We start from the raw sequence: 22,897 nt of genomic DNA, 5'->3' as shown, positions 1-22,897 counted from the left end.
CCAGTATAAAAAGGATGTGGATTTGCTGGAGCAGGTTCTGTGGAGGGCAACAAAAATGATTAAGTGTCTGGAGCACAAGACCTATGAGGAGAGTCTGAGGGATCTGGGCTTGTTTAGTTTACAGAAGAGAAGACTGAGGGGTGATTTAATAGCTGCCTTCAACTTCCTGCAGGGGGGCTCTAAAAAGGAGGGTGAGAAACTGTTCTCAGTGGTGTCAGATGGCAGAACAAAGAGCAATGGTCTGAAGTTGAAGAGGGAAGGGTATCGGTTAGATATCAGGAAAAACTACTTCCCCAGGAGGGTGCTGAAGCACTGGAATGCGTTGCCTAGAGAGGTGGTGGATTCTCCATCCGTGGAGCTTTTAAGTCCCAGCTTGACCAGGTCCTGGCTGGGATGATGTAGTGGGGGTTGATCCTGCTTGAAGCAGGGGCTGGACTAGATGACCTCCTGAGGTCCCTTCCAGCCCTAGGATTCTGTGACTTGCCCAAGGTCACACCTGGAGCCTGTGTCAGAGTCACCTCTTGAGTCCCAGGCCCAGCTCCAGGACCCCCTTGCACTGGGCAGGATGTCGGCCTGAGAACCTCTCCCTGGCAGCTGTGGTGCCCTGGGCCTCCCTTGCTCTTTGCCAGGGCTTTGCAGCTGCAAAACACCCCCATTTCTCCCAGTGCTTCAGGAGGTCCTATTTCAGGGGGCAGCCAGGCCCCTTCCTTCCCCTACAGCGGCTGGCCCATCCCACAACTTTCTAACAGTTGCTGTTTGTTTGGCTCCTGATTGTCCTGCTGCTTTAGTGGTTATTGGAGAGCTGACTTGTGCTTGGGGCAGGCTGCCATCTCCAAGGGGCAGCTTCGTTTGCGCTCTGCAGCTGGTGGTAGGCACAGCAGGTGGATCAAGGTGCTGGGGAAGGGCCCTTCCAGTTCATCTCATCTCAGAGCTAGGTATTTCCGGCAGAGGCACCTGGCGGCGTTTCTGTGGGAACGGAGCTGCTCGGTTCGCAGCAAGGGGGGCCCTTGCAGGGAGTGGCTGCTCTGAGGGGCTTTGCCCTTCTCCCCAAAGGCCTCAGCGTCCTCCACAGGCCTGTGGCTGGGCGAGGTCTCTCCTGCCTTGGTCTACGTGACTGACCAGAGACATTACCCCCATGTCCCGCCGAGCCCCGGCTGCTGAGCCTGCTGAGTAGGAGAGGACGAGGGGCCAATCTCCCCCTCCTTGTAACGCCCCGTCTGAGCTCCTAGGGAGCACCTGGCTGACATTTTCACCAGGCACAGAGGAGGTCTCGTGTGGCGGGAGGGGCCCAGCCCCCGTGAGAGGAACGAGGTGCTGCCTTTCCTTGGCCCAGGTCCTGTTGGTGAGCGAGAGGCGCATCCGTCCAGTAGAGGATATGTGCTCGCCAGCTCGTCTCTGGTGCCTCGGGGCTGCCAAGAGGACAGCACCTCAGTGCAGCCGTTCCAAGAGACGTGCCGGACAGTCACGCGCCCCTGCCCCTTCCCGTGCCCCAGCGGGGGGCCCTGGCGCGGAGCAGGAGCACGTGCTCTTGGAACAGGGACGGGTTCCCTTTTGCGCTCTCCAGGGAGTTCCCCGGTTCTCAGGCGCCTGGGGCTGATCCCAGGGCTCGGGCTGGTGGAAGCCCAGGCCGAGATGTTGCCGAGAGGTGAAGGGTGCGTCGTGGCGGCACATGGGCAGAGCCCAGCTGGCTCGGAGGTAACAGCAGCAGTGCGGCCTCAGGGACAAGCACTGCAGTGCGCTCCCGGTGCGTGCAGTGCCTGCTGCTGTTGCTGTGTTTACCTGCACGTGGGGAACACCTGGCACGGGGCTTGTGCTGCAGGAAGGGCTTGGGGGTCCGACAGCAAAACTGAGACATGGTTTGGAAAGCCTGAGGCCCAGTCCTGCGCCGGTCGCTGATCTCACCCGGGCGGGGGCCCAGCTCGCCAGCTGTGGTACTGACTGGCCTCCGAGTGATGGTGGGAGGGCACAGGGTCAGAGCCGGGCACAGCCAGAGAACAGGGCGAGGTGCTATGGTGAAAGGGTGGGGGCACTGGCAGAGCCGGGCGTGGGGGGGAGGAGGGGAGGCATTGGCAGAGCCAGGTGTGGGGGGGCACTGGCAGAGCTGGGTGTGGGGGAGGAGGGGGGGCCCTGGCAGAGCTGGGCCTGGGAGGGCACTGGGAGAGCCGGGTGTGGGGGGGCACTGGGAGAGTTGAGTGTGGGGGAGGAGGGGGATCCTGGCAGAGCTGCGTGTGGGGGGAGCACTGGGAGAGTTGAGTGTGGGGGAGGAGGGGGGGACCCTGGGAGAGCTGGGTGTGGGGCGGCACTGGGAGAGCCGGGTGTGGGGGAGAAGGGGGTGGACTGGGAGAGCTGGGTGTGGGGCGGCACTGGGAGAGCCGGGGGGGAGGAGGGGGTGCACTGGGAGAGCTGGGCGTGGGGTGGTCTTGGCAGAGCTAGCTGATGGGACCTCAGGGCCAGGCGTGGCTGAGGAGTGGGGCTGTTAGCAGAACTGAGCGTGGGGGAGGACGGGGGCCCTGGCAGGGCAGGGCACGTGGACGGGGAGCTGGGAGTGGGTGGAGTGAGGGGAGTGCCAGCCGTGCTGGGAGATCTGTGGCAAGGCAGCCTGGGGGGTGCCCTCGGGGAAGGAGCAAGGGGTGAGCGTGGCGCTCCTGTGACCTCTCTGCTTGTCTGCCCTGTGCAGTCCTCTGCCAAGAGCCTGCGCACCACCATTGGGGAGGCCTTTGAGCGGCTGCACCAGCTGCTGCGCGAGCGCCAGAAGGCCATGCTGGAGGAGCTGGAGGCCGACACCGCCAGGACTCTGACCGACATCGAGCACAAGATCCAGTGCTACAGCCAGCAGCTACGCAAGGTGCAGGAGGGCAGCCAGATCCTGCAGGAGCGGCTGGCCGAGGTGGACAGGCAGGCCTTCCTGGCAGGCGTCTCCTCGCTCCCCGAGAGGTACGGGAGCCCTGGGTGTGGGAGGGCATCGCCTGTGTCAGGGCTGATCCCCACTCTGAGCACTCAAGGGGGGGCCCACAAGAGACTTTAAAATCCCCTTCCCTCCTTAGGCTCCTGCTCGAAAGCTTCCCCGGGTCACAGATTCCCTGACCCTGGCAGGGAGCTGCCACCAGCCAGCGCCCCTCTTTAGAGCCCAGGAAGACACGCGTGGGATGTCTCTGTGGCTGACCCCGAGTCTGACCCCTTGCTGAGGAGAGAGCCTGGAGACGGACGAGGAAACTGGAGTGTAAATCCGTGCTAGCGACCGCTCGGGCTCAGGCTCAGGCATCAAATCGCCGCCGTAGAACAAGCACCATCGCCAGAGAGACATGCGACGAGGCGGGTGGGGCTGGTAGGTGTTAACAGCACCACCAGAGGAAAAGGCAGATAAAAGCACAGCGAATTCCTTCCCTGGGGTTCAGCTGAAAGCTTGCCGTGTTTGGGGGCACATCCGCCAGCCTGAGAAGTCCTGGACCGGCCCCCAACAACCCGATCGCGTCCGACTGAACGGTTCCGTTCTACTCACACCTCAGTGTGCCCAGCTTTCCTTGAGGCCTGGATCTTTACTGAACCCTCCAAGCCTGGCTCAGACTTAAACCACCCGCGTGTGGCTCTTCTCCCGCCACACACAAGGAGTCTCTTCCCGTTGGCTCGCCTGGCTGCTTGCCAGCAGAGAACCCACACGCTCTGGTTTAACCCTTTACAGGCTTTCATTCATGAAACAGCCCCTGAATTACAGACCGTGCTGCAATGTTGGCCTGCACTGGCTGTAACTTCCTTCCTGGGGTTTAGGAGAGAACATAGTTAGTGATACACACACACACACACTCTAACTACTGCGGACTACAGGAAGAACCTGTGTGTCCAGATCTGGGCCCCCAGTTATACGAAGGATGTGGATACACTGGAGAGGGTCCAATGAAGGGCAACCAAAATAATTAGGGGGCTGGAGCATATGACCTATGAAGAAAGGTTGAGGGAATTGGGATTGTTTAGTCTGCAGAAGAGAAGACTGAGGGGGGACTTGATAACAGCCTTCAGCTTACTGAAGGGAGGCTGGAGAGAGGCTGTTCACAGTGGTCACGGATGGCAGAACATGGAACAATGGTCTCAAGTTGTAGTTGGAAAGGTCCAGGTTGAGCATTAGGAAAAACTTTTTCACTAGGAGGGTGGTGAAGCATTGGAATGGTCTACCCAGGGAAGTAGTGGAGTCTCCATCCCTGGAGGTGTTTTAAGTCTTGGCTCAACAAAGCCCTGGAGGGGCTGATCTGATGGGTTTGGTCCTGCTTAGAGCAGGGGGCTGGACTCGATGGCTTTTTTTAGCTCTCTTCCAGCTCTATTGTTCTATGATTCTATGAACCATCAAAATGCTCCCACATTTGTGGAGTAAAAGGCAAGCTGTACAAGGAGAGTCCTACGGAGCTGAGCCTGGAAACCTCTCATGGGAGAGTGCATCAGCCACTTTGTTAGACGCACCAGAAATAAGCTGTATGTTCAAGTCAAAGGCTTGGAGAGCCAAGCTCTATGGGAAGTAGTAACAGAGAGGAAGCCGTGCTAGTTTATACACTATCGAAACAAAAAGCAGTCAAGTAGCACTTTAAAGACTAGCAAAATAGTTTATTAGGTGAGCTTTTGTGGGACAGACCCACTTCTTCAGACCATAGCCAGACCAGAACAGACTCGATATTTAAGGCACAGAGAACCAAAAACAGTAAGCAAGAAGGACAAATCAGAAAAAGATAATCAAGGTGAGCAAATCAGAGAGTGGAGGGGTGGGGGGGAAGGTCAAGAATTAGACTGAGCCAAGTATGCAGACGAGCCCCTGTAGTGACTCAGAAATTTCCCATCACGATTTAAACCATGTGTTAATGTGCCAAATTTGAATATAAAAGCCAGCTCGGCTGCTTCTCTTTCCAGAATGGTGCGATGATAATTCTTCAGTAACACACATACCTTTAGGTCATTGACAGAAAGTCAACATTTTAATGGAATGGGGCAAACTGGTTTGTGGATCTGGAGTGTTTTGATGTCTGTTTTGTGCCCGTTGACCCTTTGTCTAAGGGAGTTCGAAGTCTGTCCAATATACAAAGCATCTGGGCATTGTTGGCACATGATGGCACATATGATGTTAGTAGAAGAGCATGAGAAAGTGCCCGTGATTCTGTGAGTAACCTGGTTAGGTCCAGTGTTGGTATTACCAGAGAAGATATGTGGACAAAGCTGGCGGTGGGCTTTGTTGCAGGGAAAGGTTCCAGGACTGGTGTTCCTGGGGTATAGACTGTGGCTGTTAGTGAGGATCCTCATGAGGTTGGGAGGTTGTCTGTAGGGGAGAACAGGCCTGTCACCCAGGGCCTTCTGTGGGGGATTTTTTGTTAATCTCTTTGGTTGTGTGAAGCCGCTTCAGCGCAGAATGGTCTGTCTGCAGGTGGAGGCCTCTCAGGGACTGCAGCTTCCCATCTAGGATGTACCCCCTAATATCTTCAGGAACATGCTTTGGGAACTGTTCCATTTGCATCGGGGGAGAACTTTTCCCAGGTGTCAGCCGTCTCTCCTGAGTTCCATGTTTTCAGAGACGGGCGGGGGCGCATGGCTGGGCCCTGGGAGACAGGCGGGGGTGCCTGGCTGGGCTCTCTGAGGCACGAGGACCCACTCTGTCACCTCGGAGCAGTGTGGGAGCGTGGGGGTTCCTCACTCTCAGTGGGGCACCCAGCGGCATTGCCTGGCTCTCAGAAGGGCTTGGGAGCAAGGCCTGATCCACCCTGTGCCCATGGTCTCAGTACGGACCATCTCCCCAGACCTGTCCTGGCAGCTGTGCAGCACCACAGGGCGTGGCCCCAGCTGGCCTCACGTAGCGCTCCCAGGGCACGTGCCCATGTGGTCGTGACATAAGGCAGTGCCCAGTACACCGAACCCCCTGCCTGGCAGGAGCTGCCGCTGGCCCAGCCCCCACTCAATTAACCTGCTGCCCCTGAAACCTCTCCCCTTCTTCCCAGCAACCCTTTGGCAGTGGGGGACCCATGCGGGCTCCTTGCTAACCAGGTTCTCTCTCCAACCAGGCTCAAGGGGAAGATCCATGAAACAAACCTCACCTATGAAGACTTTCCTACCTCCAAGTACATGGGCCCCCTGCAGTACACCATCTGGAAATCGCTCTTCCAGGACATCCATCCAGGTGAGGCTCCCTGAGACAGCCTCCAGGCCCTGGACTGGGGCTAGCCGGGGCTCTGGCACAGTCATTGGAAGCACTGAGTGCCCACAAGTCTCCTGGCCTGGGCTGGTGATGCTCAGCTGCCCTGCAGACCCTGCCACGCAGGGAGATGTGCCTTAGCAAGGCAGAGAGCGGGTGGGCTGGGGCCCCGGCGGGCTCCTGAGGGCTGACCCTGGCAGGATGGCCCTGAGCATAGTGCCAGATTGAGAACTGGGAGCTGCAGTTCTGCTGGAGGTGAGCAGCAACAGGCGGCATGAGCCGTGCCAGTGCCTGGCATGTCTGTGATGCACCCACTGGTCAGGGGTCCTGGCAGCATGGTTTGTTGGTTCTCCTGTTCCTGGGCTCTGCAGGAGCTTTTGGCAGTGTCTGGGGGCTTCCCCTTTGTGGGCCTGCAAGGGCCGAGCTGGTGAGGGGCCGGAGAATCCTTCCCCACCTGCTTATTGGCTCAGGTTCCCACCCGCACCCCGGCCAGCAGGGACTTGGGGGAATTTATGTGAGCGGTCTGCTCTCTGGTCACTGCATCGTCCTGCTGCTAATGGAAGCTCCAGGCCGTAGGGAGCAGGCAGCGGTGTCACCAGTGTGAGATGCAGCTGAGTTCTGCTGCCTCTTCTGTGCTTGGCGGGGCAGGAGGTCCCAGCAGCGAGTTCCCGCAGGGACTGGCTCACAGGCAGGGGAGCTTTGGGGGGCCTGACTGCCCCCTCACATCCCTCCACACCGCGCCCGTGGGCATCCAGTGAATCATAGCTCTGCTGCGGCACAGGGGTGCAGGTGAGTGGGTGCCTGCAGGGCCCTAATTTGGAGGCGTTTGCATTCCTGTTACATAACCCGGTGCTTGGCCTGTAAGTGTGGGGAGGATCTGAGCCCCTGCCTGTCCCTCCTGTGCTTACCCAGTGCCAGCAGCCCTCACGCTGGACCCCAGCACAGCCCACCACCGCCTCATCCTGTCGGACGACTGCACCATCGTGGCCTACGGCAACTTGCACCCGCAGCCGCTGCAGGACTCGCCCAAGCGCTTTGACGTGGAGGTGTCCGTGCTGGGTGCAGAGGCCTTCGGCAGCGGCGTACACTACTGGGAGGTGGTGGTCTCCGAGAAGACTCAGTGGATGATTGGGCTGGCGCACGAGGCCGTCACCCGCAAGGGCAGCATTCAGATCCAGCCCAGCCGGGGCTTCTACTGCATCGTCATGCACGACGGCAGCCAGTACAGCGCCTGCACGGAGCCCTGGACCCGGCTCAACGTCAAGAGCAAGCTGGAGAAAGTGGGCGTCTTCCTGGACTACGACAAAGGGCTCCTGATCTTCTACAACGCCGAGGACATGTCCTGGCTGTACACCTTCCGGGAGAAGTTCCCCGGCAAGCTCTGCTCCTACTTCAGCCCTGGCCAGAGCCACGCCAACGGCAAGAACGTGCAGCCCCTCCGCATCAACACCGTTCGCATCTAGCGGGAGCCGGGTGTGCATGGCCCCTCCAGGCTTCCGGCTAAAACTGTGCCCCCCGCCCCTTCCTGCAGGGCACGGGGAGCTGGGGCGGCACTGGGGCTACCCACCTGCAGCCCTGTTCACAGCTCTGAAGCACCCTCCTGCTGGTACCCTAGGGAGGGGCTGGGGCTGGGGCTGGGGCTGGGGCTGGAGCGGCCATGGAACTGTTGGGATTTCAGTGGCGGGTGCAGCATTCCAGCCTCCTTGCAGGGCCTGGCTATTGGCTGTGCTGTGCCCAGGACTGCAGGCAGGGCACTGGTAGCTAGCACCACGCAGGGCTGCTGGTGTGAGCTGGGCGTGAGCCGTCCTCCACGGGGCTAGTGCCCTGGTGGCATTTCCTCCTGGTTACCGTGGCGCCTGAGCCCCCAGCCCGAGGGCTCAGGTTCCTTTGCAGGACAAGGAGGGAGGCCTCTCCCAGGTGCAGCTGACAGGTGGGGAAGGAGCAGGGGGGTCAGATTTGGCCGTGGGGGTTGCAGCCTGGGCTTGCATGTCTGTGAGTGAGACCCTGGCCAGCAGGCCCCCTACGCAGGGCTCCTGCCCCAGGCCAGCCTCTGCTGGTGTCTGGGGAGGCGGGGCGTCCCCTGCTGGTGCCGCTTGGCTCTGGGGACTCCAGGGTGAAGCTGGTCATGTTGCTTCGTAAATGAGCAAAGTTGGGGCTCAGCCAGGGCTGTGGTGGGGAGGGGGGCGCGAGCAGCCGTGCTCACTCTCTGTATGGGCTGGCAGTAGCAGGTGCCTCGCTGCCTTGGGCCCACTGGCTCTGTGCACCGAGGGGTGAAGGACAGAACAAGGATTCCTCTGGTTGCAGAAAGAGACCAGTTTGCCCTTCCTTGGGGGCTTTAAGGACTCATGAGCCAGAAGACACCAGATGTGGCTGGACCTGGGCCCTGCTACACCCCGTGCCCCTGTGAGCTGGATCCCCGGCAGCATTGCCTGTTGCTTGTCCCTTCTGGGACCACAGCTTGTCTCGGCGACCCTGGCTGGTGCTGACTGCTGCTCTGCAGCTGGCCTGGCAGCTCCCTGGTGGGTGGACGGGAAAGGAGGTGGCTCCCCCATTTGATGGCTTCCAGTAGAGGCAGCTGTGGGGCAACACTTCATCCTACCAGAAGAGCAGAAAGTCCACCCGCAGGACAGCAGCTGGCCAGCCTGTGCCGAGTGCCTGGCCCTGGGCTCCCCAGTACATTGCATGGAGCCTGTATATGTAGTGGGGCAGCAGCCACAGCCACACCCATAACACAAGGTGTCTGCCCCACCAGGGCCAGTTCCTGGGGGGTGCACAGCTGGCCCAGTTTGCGGACCAGGCTGAAGAAGCTGTTTGCAGGGCCTCTCTGAAGCTCAGGACCCAATCCCACTTGGGAACAAAATCCTGCATGTTCCTGCTGCGGGGAGGGGGTCCTCAGGAGTACAGCCTGGAGGTTACTCAGGGGAGCAGGCTGAGACCCTGGCAAGGAGGCTTCTCTGTTGCCAGCAGGGGCACCGCCCATGCCGCAGCTGGGAGCTACAGGGAGAAAGGGGGTGTCTTGGTACGGTGGCCTGTAGGATGGGGTGTCCCAGAGCAGCTCATCCAGAAGCCGCCAACATGCCAGGCAAGCAGAGGACCTGGCAGGAATCAGCCTTTCCTGGCTGCCTGGGCCAGGTGCCTCCAGGGCCCGCTGGGCGCATGTCCACACAGAGCCTGGTGTTCTGTTGGCATCATGGTTTTTCCTTTTCAGAAGCTTCTGGACTCTGTATTTATTCCGAGTTCTGCAGCCTGTGGTCTCTGCTGCAATAAAAGCCAACAAGTAGAACAGTGGAAACCCTTGTCGGTGCCGCTGGCCCTGGGGCTCCTGTCTTCGCCGCCTGGCCTCTCTGGGCACAGGTCCCCTGGCCGATTGTACGCAAACACGGCTCCGGAGCAAGGGTGAAAACGCAGCTGGCAGCCGGCGCTGCAGGAAGGCTGCCATGGCCATGCTGTGCGGTCCATTCAGGGATCTCCCCTTGGGTCATAGCATTAGACACTGCTCAGGGCCCAATTCTGCTCTCACTGGTGCAGTTCTGTTGACCAGAGTCAGCGTGTCCTTCATCTGCTTTACGGGGTCCTTCATTTCACAGCAGGAATCAGGCCCCTCCCATGAGAGCTCAGTGCTACCGGCCCCGCTCAGAGGCCTTTGTGCCATGTAGCTGGGAGACCTGATCCTTCTCTGTTACAGAATGTTACTGTTGGCAGCGACAAGAGCCGTCCCCGAGGCACCACCAGGCAGCCGAGCTGCAGAGGGGATGGTGGCACAGGGGCTGCCGTGGTACTGACTGCAATGATGGCCCTCTGTGCCAGGCGAGTGATGTGTCCAGGGTCTCAGAGCTCGTCGGGGCAGGGACATGGTTCCCTCTCTGCTGGTGTAGTGCCAGATGACTCCATCCCTGTTGGGGGTGGGGAAGGAGCTGGATGGCGTCTCCTGGGTATTGTGCATCCTTGGCCTGGCTCCAGGATTATAGACAATGCAACACTGGGTAGCTCCCCCTCCCCCACGTCACTGCTGCCAGTGAGTTCGCTCCTTCCTGAGGGGGGGGCCTGCAGCCAGCCAGCTCTGTACCATGCCCGGCAATGTTCTCCCCGGGGAGCCTGGGCAGTGCCAGCTGCCATTAACAGAGTCATTTGTCAGCACTGCCACGCTCAGGGCCTGCACACAGAGCTGCTCTTGGCGCGGAGGCTCGAGCCAGCTAACAAAGAGCAAAGCCTCCTTGGGCGCCTGCGAACAAGCATGGGAGAAAATGGACCCTGAGAAAAGAGGGAACAAATAATTTGCAGAGACCAAGCGGAGCCGCAGATCCAGGCTGAGGCCTCTGTTGCCAACTGGTGCAAATCCGGAGGGACACCACTGGCAGTGCGCAGCTGAAGTTTTCATTGGAGAGTTAAAAAATTCGATTAGTTACTTTACAAAACCCAGTGTTTTGGAGGACCCCAACCCCTCGCCCGTGGGGCTGCCCCCCCCACTGAAAAAACTCCGCCTCAGCCCCTGCAAAAAGTTCAGCTGAAGTGAGTTCCTGCAGCAGCACACTGGGGATTTTTGGCTGGCTCCACCCACTGCTGGGAGGGTGGACTCAGGTCCTGGCACCCCCCGGGTGCTGTTGGCAGTGCTGCCGGGCAGCGAACAGTTTCCATCTCAAGCAAAAACATATGTTCAAAAACGTTAAGTCCTCCGCATGGTTGGGAGGGAGCTGAGCCCTGGAGAATCCAGGTCGAAGAGTCGGAACGGGCTGGGGCCGGGGGTTGGTTTGGTTCTCAGGGGACGAGCAAAGCCCAAGTTTCCACATAGGTTTTTTTGACAAGTTTCCTGCCCAGCTCTGGTTAGCAGCATGAGGTTAATTTGAGGACAGCTCTAGGCGGTGCAAAGGCCTTGTGTAGACATGGCTGGGGCCAGGCTGGAAGGGTTCCCGGCACAGCTCTGTCTCTCCCCCGGAGTCTTTGCAGTCCGTGCGCAGGCACTGAACTTCCCTGAAATAACCCCTCACAGAGACCCGAGGCCACGTGGGCCACATGCCCAGTCCCCGGGCACTGCAGGCAGCGAGGGCGGGTGGTGCCTTGTGGCTGTCAATGGACAGAGGGGATGTCAGTCCTGAGAGCCAGCAGCCCGGACCCTGTGCAGCAGTGCTAGTGGGGGGGGCTCGATTCTGGTCCTGTGTGGCGTAACTGGGGCGTGCTTCCAGTGATGTCAGGGGACAAGCACCAGTGTCTGAGTGAGGCTGTCGTTCTCCCCTTCCCCCGCCTCACGCCACTTGTCCTCGGAGGGGCCTTGGGTTCTGCACCTGTCAGGCACCAGGCGGTGAGGCGGGGCAGGAACGGGGCTGACAGGTGCCTGTGGTCAGCCCCACCCACACTGAGGAAGGCTGGGCACTGCCTGGGAGCTCTCAGAGGAATTGGGCTGCACCCGCCGGTCTCCCTTGCCGGGGAGAACACAGGCCCCTTGAGAGGCCCAGTGGCTCAGGGACTGCAGTGGCACTGTTGGGTGAGGCAGCCTGCTGGGACGAGACCAGGTTTCCTGGCGTGGGTAAGGCGGGAAAGCAGAGGGAGGCTGGAGGTCGGCCCAGCTCAGCTCCAGCTGCCAGACTGTGACCCAGGAGGACGGCTTGTCAGAACCTGAGCCAGGCTTCCCTAAGCCCTGTCCTCTGGCAAACAGCCTGACGGGCCCGGCTCGTGCCTGCAGCAGGGCTGAGACCAAAAGCAGTCCAGCCCCATGCACAGGTTTGTACCTGAGAAATGGTGATACAAACCAGAGTGCTGTCTCTCTCTCTCGCCCTCCAGGGAACAGCTCCCAAACTGCTCCAAGCACCTGTTCTAGCTAAACCGATTCCCCCCCCAACCCCAGCAAAGAAGCATGTAACCCACAATTGCTCCCAATAGCCTTACAATTCCCCTGGCAAACCAAAGCAGCAGGAAGGTAGCACTTTACAGACTAACAAAATGATTTAGTCGCTGAGCCAATGAAGTGGGGCTGTCCCACAAAAGCTCATCAGCGAATAAATCATTTTTTTAGTCTTTAAAGTGCTACATTTCTGCTGTCTTGGTTTGTTGGCGTACAGGGTCACACGGCCACCTCTCTGTCACAATTCCCCTAACAACAGCCAATTATTCATTATTCTTTTTATCAACAAAGCAATTGTAATTGGTACAATCATGAAACATGCCAGGAGCACTTGAAACCAGGGCTGAGTGTCTATGTGTTCTTACTGTGCTCATGAAACTGCAATTCCCTGTCCCAACCTCCCAGCCTGATTGGCAGAGCTGCAAACGTACAGCCTGGCTTCTCAGGCTCCTGAAGCTATTTCTAGCTAGGCAATGGTTGGGTGTTAGCTGGCAGTGGTTGAGCGTACTGTGATGAGCTCCCAGGGGGGCAACCTGGAACTGGGGTATCACTGAGCCCTCTGTTTCACCAGTCTGGGCTCCCTCTCACACAGTGATTTTCTGACCAGCTGCAAACCTCACCAGGTCCTGCACTCACACAGACCTCCACAGGCAGGGACACCGCTGAGTTACATGGACACGTCACATGAAAAACCACTAGACCGCTCCAGCTCCCCGGAGCTGCCCTTGCCAGAAGCCTGACCGGAGTAAGTTTATTACCCAGTCTGTCCCTCCCTCAATATGAAGAGGACAATTTGTGCCTGAGCAGATTCCTCAAGCATTTCAAGTGCAACACACAATTTAAGGTAAAATATAGAACGTAACGGATCAATTATAGAAAGGCGGATTTGAAGTGAGCATAAGCAATAAGGCCCATACAGCTCTGAGTTGCTTACCTAAGGCGAAAGGAAAATCACAGTCTGAGGTCTTGGATCCCGCTTCCCCGCCCAGGGCCACCTCCCGCATTCAATGTCACTGTTCTCCAGCCATGTTGCCAGGCGTTGGGGGGTGTGTGGGCACACTACCGTGTCACTTCTCCTCCATTAGCTCTTCCAGCTTGCGGGTCAGAGCTTTTGCTCTGTTGCAAGTTGAGCCAGCTTGTTATGGGCTGCTCATTCTGAGCTGGCTCCGTTGTCTACGGACCCTGGGGCAGCCCTTGTGCGTGTGGTGTCCCCTCTATGGGCTGTCGTCAGTGTCTGGCTGCTCCATGGTTGTACCAAAAGGGCTGGGTGCGGGTGTTCCCAGCCTGCAATGGTTTCAGTAACACACACTTCCCAACATCCTGTACAACGGCAGCACCTGCAGTCCAACAGATGGAGACTTTTCAAGTGATGCCTGCGTGGGCAGACTGTATAAACCAGGTCACAATCATTCCGTCCTGGGAAATACAAGGAGCCCGAGGGCTACCTGGTAAAGCACGCCCCACGTACAAAGTGACTGACTGCTGTACTGGGGTACACGCAGGCATATTGAGTGGGGGCTCCAGCAGAACCCTGCCTAGGCCCATTTCATTGTCTTTCACCGAAGGCTGCCTGGCCCAGCCCAGCGCTGGGGAGCTGTACTTTCCCTTCCAGGGCTGTAATCAGCTCTTCTACCTCATGCTCTTCTGACGGGTCCCAGGGAGTCGCCGTGTTAGCCTGTTGCACGGCATTTCCAAGGCGTCCAGTGGCACTTTAAAGATTCACACGGCAGAAGCTTTCAGAGCTACAACTCACTTCCTTTGCTGTTTTCTCTTCAACCCTGTGTGCAAACGTGCCCCTCGACTGGCCGGGCTCAGCTCGAGCTGTGAGCTGCTACCGCTGCAGTGGCTCCAACACCCAGCCAGCGTGGGCCTTGCCCCGTCTCTGCTCCGGCTGTAACACAAGTGGGTGACATCCGTGAATCGTTCCTGAACCCTTTGGCCGCTGGTAACCCATGGCCGTGTCCCGTGATTCTATTTGCAACTCCACAGCAGAAGCGGCTCCGGGGGCAAAGCTGCCGTCTGTGGCTTGCTCCTGCTGAGCCGCCAGCCACCATTTTGACTGCTCAATGGCTTTGGCAACCTTTAGCCGCACGTGAGTGTAACTCAGCTCACACCTGGCCCAACCTCGGCTACACTGAGTGTGTTGGGTGACCATCTCTCCCTAGCCCAAATATGGGCCAGGGTGGGGTGGGCGGCTCCTTGGCTGCCCAGCGCCTCAGGGAGCCAGGAAGGAAGCAGCAGTGGTGACTGTACTCTTCCGAGCCCCCCCCAAGGCGCAGGGAGCTGGGAGCTGGGTGGGAGCTGTGCGGGTGGGCTCCCTGCCCCTGGCCCCTCGTGGTGCTGGGAAGGACGTAGCAGTGGCGCCTGTGCGCGAGGTGAGGAAGCTCCAACCTTTTTTAGGGCCCCCTGCTGGCTCCCTTTTCCTTTGGCTGGAGAGCACATGGGTTGGGGGTCCCCAAGCACTGCCCCCATCTCACTCAGCGGGTAGCACAGGCAGTTTATTAGGCGACAGAGGCACAGCGCAGTGCAGGGTGTCAGTACAGCCGGCAGAGACAGTCATTCCTGTCCGTCTTGGGGCGAGGAGGCTGGAGGGGAGCCCCCATCTGGGGTCTAGCCCCCTCCGCACAGGCTGACTCCCCTCACTGGCTAACAATGGCTCTAGCTGGGGAGATTCTTCTCTTCCAATCCGTCTGGAAATCTGCATTTTCACACCCCTCAAACTGCTTCCCTGGCGTGAGTTTGAGACAAAGCAGCCACCTGAAGCAATGTCTTTTTAACCCTTTCTGGCCCAGAGCTCCTTTGTTTTTCCACCTCCAACTTCTGTTCCTACTTGGAATCAGGCGTGGAGTCCGACAGCGGAGGGCCCTGATGTCCAGCGTCCGGCGACGGGGCGTTACCTCCCTCTCCTGCCTTTTACAGAGACTGACTGACTGCACAGTCGTTCTGCTTCACAGTCGCATCATCGTCCCTCTGAACCTGAGACCCATTCACAAGAGCCCCTGGCACAGCGCTGCAGTCCCAGTGGGCCGCTCACACAGTCATTTGCTCACTACAGGGCTGCTCATATTTCCCCACAGCTTCCACTTTCCCTGGAGCACCTCCTACCTCCTGAGACACCTTCGCACTGCCTGCTCCAGGCCCTTCCCGAGCACAGCCAGGGGTTTCACACTCAGGCAGGTCCTGGCCTTCACGAACTGAGACAAACTTCACAGCAGAGGACTGGCTCCTGCAGACAAGCACCTTTCCTGATCGCTCTCATTGACCTCACTGCTGTTCCCTGCAGTCGCCACACACTGCTCAGGAAAACGTCCAGGGGAATTCTCTTCCTCAGGATGGATGCAGTGCAGCAGATAGAGGAGGCTGCTCCCCTGCCAGTCGCATGGTGAGTGTAGGGGGAATGGGGAGGTGACCCATAAGACCTGTAGTACTGGAGGTTTTTCCAGGCACAGTTGAGAGAGCCAAACCAGGGTAAATTGCTTAAGACAGAGCTACTTACAGCCCAGGCTGGGGGTGGGGGTCCTCCACTGTAAGGCGCCAAGCCCATCCCAGGGCACTTCTGTTGCCACTCTGGCCCGCAAGACGTCACACAAGCAATGCCCTGGGACACTCCAGCCCCCTCCCCACCATCCACAGCTGCAGATCAATGCATACCTTACATTGGGGCATGCAAGGAGGGGGTGGGCCCCGTGGGGGGGTGAAATCTCGTGCGGGGGGCACAGTACCATCAGCTGCTGGGTCTCGGGCTCAGCCATCTCATTACAAATGTTGAAATCTGTTACTGTTTTTATGTCTGTGTATTCGCACTTATAGACCGATTCATAAAGGTTTTACATCCTATGGACATTTTCTTACACGCGCTGAAAAGGGGTTTTTTTCCCCATAGGAACCTAACTGAAATGTCCATTGGTTAGGATCACATTACATGGCTGGGAGGGGGGGGCTGCTAACTGCAGGGATAAAAAGTGGGACCCCATGTAAAAAGTTTGCTCCTCCCTGCATTGGGTCTGACCCAAACCAGCACACTGGGCCTGTCCTTTAGACTCTAACATCGAAAGGTATATTAATAGAAAGAAAAAATAGGGTGTAAGTAAATTGCTAAAGAAATCCAATTATATCCACCAATCACCAGTACCAGAGGGGTAGACGTGCTAGTCTGCGTCTGTAAAAAACAAGGAGAAGTCCTGTGGCATTTTGTAGACTAACAGAGTTTTTGGAGCATAAGCTTTTGTGGGCAAAGACCCACTTTGTCAGATGTATCTTTGCCCACAAAATCTTATGCTCCCAAAATCTGAGAGTCTATAACATGGTTTCCCAAACTGGGGCGAGTGTGAAGAAATTCCAGGGGGCATGAGGTGACCCAGACCTCCCCATCACTCCCCCCAACCAAAGAAAGAGCCGCCCTTTGCTTATGGCTCTCAGCCCCTGCCATTTTATGTGGGCAACCCAGTGCAGCCACTATAAAAAGCAAGCTGTCTGCAAGGCCCCACATGGAGCTTAGCTGCCTCCTGCAAAGGGGAGTAAGTGTGGGTTGGGAAGGAGGAGAGAGATGGGGGATGGAGTGTGCGCGGAACTGGGGAGTGCCTGGCTTTGGGGGAGGGGAAGGGCTTGGGCAGGGGGCTCGGGCTGTCGGGTGGGTGGCTGGCTCTGGCAATGTGGGGCTCGGTCAGCTTGGACAGGTGGCTCTGGCAGCACAGGGCTCAGGCAGGTGGGCTGCTGGGGCTGCACCAGGCCCCCACAAGGGGCCAAGCGAAACTATTTGTGCTTATTTTTAATTTTAAATAACATTTTTATATCAAGTTTTTGTGGTTATTTCAAATTACGAATTTTATTTTTGTTAAAGGGGGGTTGGATGATGGTAAAGAAGAGGTGGTGGGGTGAGGTTTTCTTAAAAATCAAAAGGGGGACGTGACACTGAAAAGTTGGGAGTCGCTGGTCTGTAAGATGCCACAGAACTTCTTGTTGTTTTTACCAGTCACCAAGTTCTTCCTGCGGACATGCTGCAGTGGTGGGACCAGCTGCTGTGTTAAGTCTGTGGAGTGGTCTCCAGGCACAAGCACCCGAGCTTGGTTTGAGTTAGGATGAGAGGAGGCAATGCACCACGTTCCATGGTTGGAGCTCTGATGGTTTAAGAGGAGTTCATGAGCAAACGTAGCACCGCAGACAGACGGACACAGCCTACAAGGGGTAGGAGGTTGTAACCTATTATATGATCCCATAACCAAACCCCAAGGGAAATGAGTAATCTATAAGAAAATGTGTCCCTAGGCAGGCCAGCAGGTCAGCCCCGGAGGCCACACCCCACAGACAGCCCTGCCCGGCGCTGTTGCTTTCAGATGAGAGGTCCTGTGGCTCTTCATCACTTGCTGAAGCCTGTCCTGAGTCCCCAGGTGAATTTTCTCCCTGGGAAGTGCAACCGTATATCCTGTCCCAAATACTGGACAGGGAGATATGGGGGTGAGGACCAGCTCCACTAAGCCCTAGGGAGCCAGGAAGGAGGTGGCAGCTGCCAGGTCTCCCCCAGAGCCCAGGGAAGCAGCAGCTGCTGGCGCTTCCTGATCCCCAGGAAAGGGGCAGCTGCCGGCCCTCCCTAGGACCTCCAGGGAAGCAGTAGGGATGCTGCAGCCGCCCATGGTGCCCCACTTCCCTGAGGCTCGGGGAACTGACCTACGTGCTGTCCGGCCCGCGCCTGCACAGCTGCTGGTGGAAAAGGTCAGCTGGGGAGGGCCCAGATATGGGACAATGCCTCCCTTTCGAAAAATAAGTCAGGACTCCTTTCAGTTGTCCCAAATATGGGGCAGATGGTCACCCTAACTCCAGGCTGTGTGGCACAGCTTGGCTCCCTCCTCCCCCCAGCCAAACCTCCCCCTGGGTTTAGGCTGTATATTGGCTGGTTTCAGTAGAAGACAAGACCTGGGGTAACTGGGGAGCCCGACAGCAGCAGGGCGCAGCAGCTGCTCGGCCCGACGCTCCTGGAGCCTCTCTTTTCTGTCCAGAAAACCCGTCTGCTGGTAAAAGCTGGAGGGGGGTGCAGCAAATTAACGGTGCAATGGGAAGGGAGAGCTGGCCAAGGCTTAGCCAGGAGCTGGCGTTTTCAGCTGGCCACCATCATTGCCTGTAGCACAGCATGCAGTGTTCCTGGGGACCCAATGGTTCGTTGTCTAGGGAAGTGGTGACTCCCCGCTGTCGAGATGCAAGGACAATTGTTCTGCTCTCTGAGCGGGGGGCAGAGCTGCTGCTTGCAGCCCAGAGCACAGCGCGTCCTGCTGCCTTCCGACACCCACAGGCACTAGCCGCATCACGTGCTCCTTCTGCTCCATCGCTCTGACATTCCCTCTGAGCTCATTGCAGGGCAATGTAAACTGCCTGGGGGTCATCTCTCCAGAGCCACAGGAGAGACCATCAGCAATGGTCTTCTCACCAACCTGGCCCGGCCCAGCTCGCCTCCAGCCGGACTGAGTCATTGATCACAGGCTGCACTTAGACGCCTTCTCATTCTGGAACCCGAGCCCTCTCGCTGCAAGGGGGAGCATCCCTGTGCACACTAGCGAGCCTGTGTCTGCCCGGTAGGGTCCAACCTACACGATCGGCTTGGTTCAAAGCTGCCCTGCGCCTTCACTCCTGAGAAGAGCCCTTCAGGTTCTTGGACGCCAAGGAGTGTGTCGGCACAGTAGGCGGAGATCTTCAGCTGGCTGGGCTCACGAGTCCAGAAAACCGCCATGTAGACAGACTCCGCCTGCTGGGATCCAGGCTCTGAAGCTCCCCCCTCAAGCAGGGGGACTCAGGGTCCTGGCCCCAGCCCAGGCCTAATGTCTGCACGGTAATTTTCTAGCCTGCAGCCCAAGCCAGCTGACCAAGTGCTCAGTCTGAACGTGGTGCCCGACCCCACCCAGGTGCACCCAAACCTGGTGCATGCCTATGGCCCACTCAGCACCTGGGTGTTCTCAAGGGACACTCTCCTGGCACCTGTGGTTCTTCCTCTGGGCGATGCCCAAACCTGGTGATGACAGACATTCCTCCATCTGCCTGGCCTGCAGGCTGCACTCAGACCAGCTGAACCTTCTCCTCTGGCACCCTTGGGACCTGACCACTGCCGGGTGAGAGAATTTGCTGGGCCATGGAAGTCAATATTGTCTAGCACATCACCAATGCTACCCTAGTCACTGGGCTCTTCGAGAACGACAAGAAGTCCTGGGGCACCTTATAGACTAACAGATATTTTGGAGCATGAGCTTTCGTGGGCAAAGACCCACTTCATCGATGCAGGAGTGGGGGGGCAGGTTTCAGAGGGGTATTTAAGGAGTGGGGTCCCAATAAAAGGGGAGGGCCAGAGCTGACAAGGTCTATTCAGCAAGGTGGAAAAGGCCCATTATCAACAGTATGTATGAAGAGGGTTAAAAACAGGTCAGATAAGACAGGGGATATGGCCCATTGTCTGTTTAATGTAGAGATGTTAATGCCTAGGGCAGAGACGCTCCCAGTCTCTGTTTAATTCTTGGTTAATGGAGTCAAATTTGCAAATAAATTACAGCTCAGAGATTTCTCTCTCCATTTGATTTTTGAAATTTCTTTGTTTCAAGACTGTCACCCTTAAATCTGCCAAAACAAAAAGGAGTCAAGTAGCACTTTAAAGACTAGCAAAATAGTTTATTAGGTGTGGTCTGAAGAAGTGGGTCTGTCCCACGAAAGCTCATCACCTAATAAACTATTTTGCTAGTCTTTAAAGTGCTACTTGACTGCTTTTGGTTTTGATAGTGTATAGACTAGCACGGCTTCCTCTGTTACTATTAAATCTGCCACTGAGTGTCCAGGGAGATTGAAGTGTTCCCTCACAGGCTTCTGTACATTACCGTTCCTGATGTCTGATTTATGTCCATCTATTCTTTTATGGAGAGACTGTCCAGTTTGGCCAATGTAAACTGCAGTGGGGCATTGCTGGCACATGATGGCATATATCATATTAGTAGATGTGCAGGTAAAGGAGCCCCTGATGGTATGGTTGATGTTAGGTCAGCGATCTGCAACCCATCCTAAACAGACCTAGGGAGTCAGGCCTGTCGTCACCTACAGACAGCCTGCCAACCTTAAACATCCTCACCAGCCACTATCGATCACCAACCAGTGACTAGGCCTGGAACTAGCCCCTGCAACAAACCCTGCTGCCAACTCTGCTGACATATCTCCACCAGTGATGCCATCACAGGACCACAGCCCTCATTAGGACCTGGCTCCTGGCTCTGCCACTGTGGGTGGAGAAGCGATTCAAACAGGGACCCGCTGCCTCTGGCGTGGAGCTGGGAGATCCATGGCCCTGGGGCTCCCTCCATCCCGCCTGCCAGAGCTGTTCGCCTGAGGACATATGGCAGAACCATTCTGGCTGAGCGAGTGCCCAGGTGCAACTGGGTGGTGGAAATGCTCTGTTGGCAGGTGGGAGGCCCTGGGTCCAGCCCCCACTGCCATTATGTGTGCACGGGGGCCTGAGGGAGCCCCCAGCAGATACACACATCCCAATGGTGGCAGTGCCCTTTCAAGAGCTGGCAGCTCCCTGGGCAAACCTCCCCCCCTTCTGCTTGAACAGGGCCTCCCAAGCCCCAGCCTTGTGCCCTGGGCATGGGGCCGGGCGCTCTGGGCAGAGAGCTTGCCAGTTTGCAGCTGAGAAGCCCAGGCAGCAGCAGCGGCTTCCTCCAGCCTGGACTTTCGGGTGCGGGGCTCCAGGGTGGGGTGTGGCTCGGCACCTCCTGGTTAGCTGAGCTGCTTCTACCATGCTGCTGTGGTGAGGCCCACTTGGTGTCCCGGGGCTAGCCAGGGGCTTTATGGGAATATGCTCATGCAGATGAACGCGCGACACCTGCAGGAGCTCTATCAGGGATTCTTAAAGCTACACTATCCACATGGGGGAGTGAGGAACCAGACAGAGCCAGGTGGGTACCCAGAAGCCACCTACTACAGGACAGACCCAACAAGGAAAGCAACAGAACCCCACTGGCCTCTGCAACACATCGCCAAGGGTCTACACCGCACCCTAGGTGAGGATCGCTTGCACTCACAGACCTCTGCAGGCTGGTCCTCACCCCCAGAAAGCCCTGAGCCCCCAACCTGAAACACCACCAACCCACCCCACTGCACACCTCATCCCAGAAACACTAACCTGGGAACCAGTCCCTGCAATGAACCCCACTGCCAGCTCTGTCCACACATCCACCCTAGAGACACCATCCCAGAACCGAACTTCATCAGCCACACCAGCAGGGGCTCGTTCACCTGCACATCACTAATGTGATCTATGCTCCCAGGTGCCAGCAACGCCCCTCTGCCCTGGACACTGGCCAAACCAACTCTCTATGCACCAGAAAAAGTGGATGCAAATCAGACAAAAACCAGTAGGCGAGCACTTTAACCACAGAGCTACAGAGCCCACAAATAACAAGTCTGTAGCACCCGAGAGACTAACACATTTATTAGGTCATGAGCTTTTGTGGGTGAGACCCCCCACTCCTCCGATGACTGAGTAGAAAAACAGAATCCAGGGTTTCTAGAGCTGGGAGGGGCAAGGGGAGGAGAGAAGTGGGGATGGTTTCTTGGCACTAGTAAGTTACAGCCTGGAAAGCTGCCACCCTGAAGCAAAACAATCTGCAAAAATGGGCTGCAACGTGGACCTGCCAAGCTGGAATTCATGTGCAAATCTGCCACCCCCTGAATGGGTCTGACTAGGAACAGCTGGGAAAGGCGCTTGCGTTACAATAGGTAATCTTCCACTTTCGGTGTTCTCCCCTTCTTAGCCACATCCGCCTGATTGAATTAGCTCTGAGGTACACGCCAGCTGTCCCCCTACCACCTCTTTCTTTTTCTTTCATTTCATGCAGCCGATGAAGGGAGCTGCGACTCAGGGAAGCTTACGCCCTCGTCGCTAAGGTGTTTTTGTTGGGTTATTGTCACATCACGCAGGCAGGTCGCTCAAGCAGATGGGCAAAACGCCCCAGCATGCTGGCGTCTGGCCACATGGGAATTAATTCCCACAAGTTCAGTGGGGACAGGGTTTGCAGGTTTGCACCTACAAAGCAGGGGCACTGAGTCAAATTCACAGCTTGTGTGAGTGGGTCGTGTTGCGCCAGGGACAAATCTGGCCCCGGAGTTCTAAGGAGGGGAGAAAAGAGATTCGGACAGAAGCAGCACGGAGAGCCGCGTGCTCTGTGTGTTGCTTGTATCGCTGTAGTAATTGCAGTGGGCCTGTTCTATGCAGGCTCGGTCCTGTCCAAGACATAGAATCAGGGCAGAGGGAGGCGGCCCTGGCTTTGCGCAAGAGCATCCTGTCCCTTGGCAGCTGCATGCAGGCCCTGGGCTAAGCCTTGTTCAATGGGGCCAATGAGTCATTGGCTCCTTCAGGTCACACCTCCCTTGAATTCGGTTTCCCTGCAACCTGGCAGTGCACCTGCCCCGTGGCTATTAGCACTTTACCTGCCCTGCCCATCCTCTGGGCACCACGTGCTACTGACAGCCATGGCAGGAGACCGGGGCAGCAGCATGAGGCCCGGGCCAGCTGGTGCAGAGCTTACTTGGCAGCCCCCCAGGCTCCCACCGCTCAGGGCACTCTCCATGGTCCTCGCTCTTTGTGCTATGCCAGGCCTGCCTGCAGGTGGCCAAGGAACAAGAGGTGCAAAGTCCCGAGCTCGATGCTGCTGCCTGGAAGCCAGTGGGAGTTCCCCCTGCGCACAGCAGGGGCTGGCTCAGACCCTGCCAGCAACACAGAAGATAAGTGTTCAACGGCACACAGAGTCCTTGAACTTGAGCCCGACACCGAACCTGCCTGCACCAAAACCTTTGCCCAGAGCTTCACGTTGTAACACCCACCAGGCACCTGCCGGGGAGAGGCTGCCCAGAAACCGGTGCTGGGGAGAGCGAGACAG

General features: G+C 57.5%; 1 protein-coding gene across 1 annotated transcript in view; it reads left to right on the top strand.

Moving 5' to 3' along the window:
* The window catches only part of TRIM62 (tripartite motif containing 62), a 30,397-nt gene extending 14,674 nt beyond the window's left edge, over window positions 1-15,723 (top strand). Inside the window, exons 3-5 of the mRNA XM_074975868.1 lie at window positions 2,678-2,934; window positions 6,030-6,145; window positions 7,073-15,723. Of these exons, the coding sequence (XP_074831969.1) occupies window positions 2,678-2,934; window positions 6,030-6,145; window positions 7,073-7,623 (924 nt within the window). The 3' untranslated portion in view covers window positions 7,624-15,723. The remainder of the gene's footprint in view (window positions 1-2,677; window positions 2,935-6,029; window positions 6,146-7,072) is intronic.
* Window positions 15,724-22,897: the final 7,174 nt, after the last annotated feature.

Source organism: Carettochelys insculpta, chromosome 23 (assembly GCF_033958435.1).
Source record: "Carettochelys insculpta isolate YL-2023 chromosome 23, ASM3395843v1, whole genome shotgun sequence".
In the NCBI taxonomy this organism is placed as follows: domain Eukaryota; kingdom Metazoa; phylum Chordata; order Testudines; family Carettochelyidae; genus Carettochelys; species Carettochelys insculpta.
This window is presented reverse-complemented; position numbering and strand designations above follow the sequence as displayed.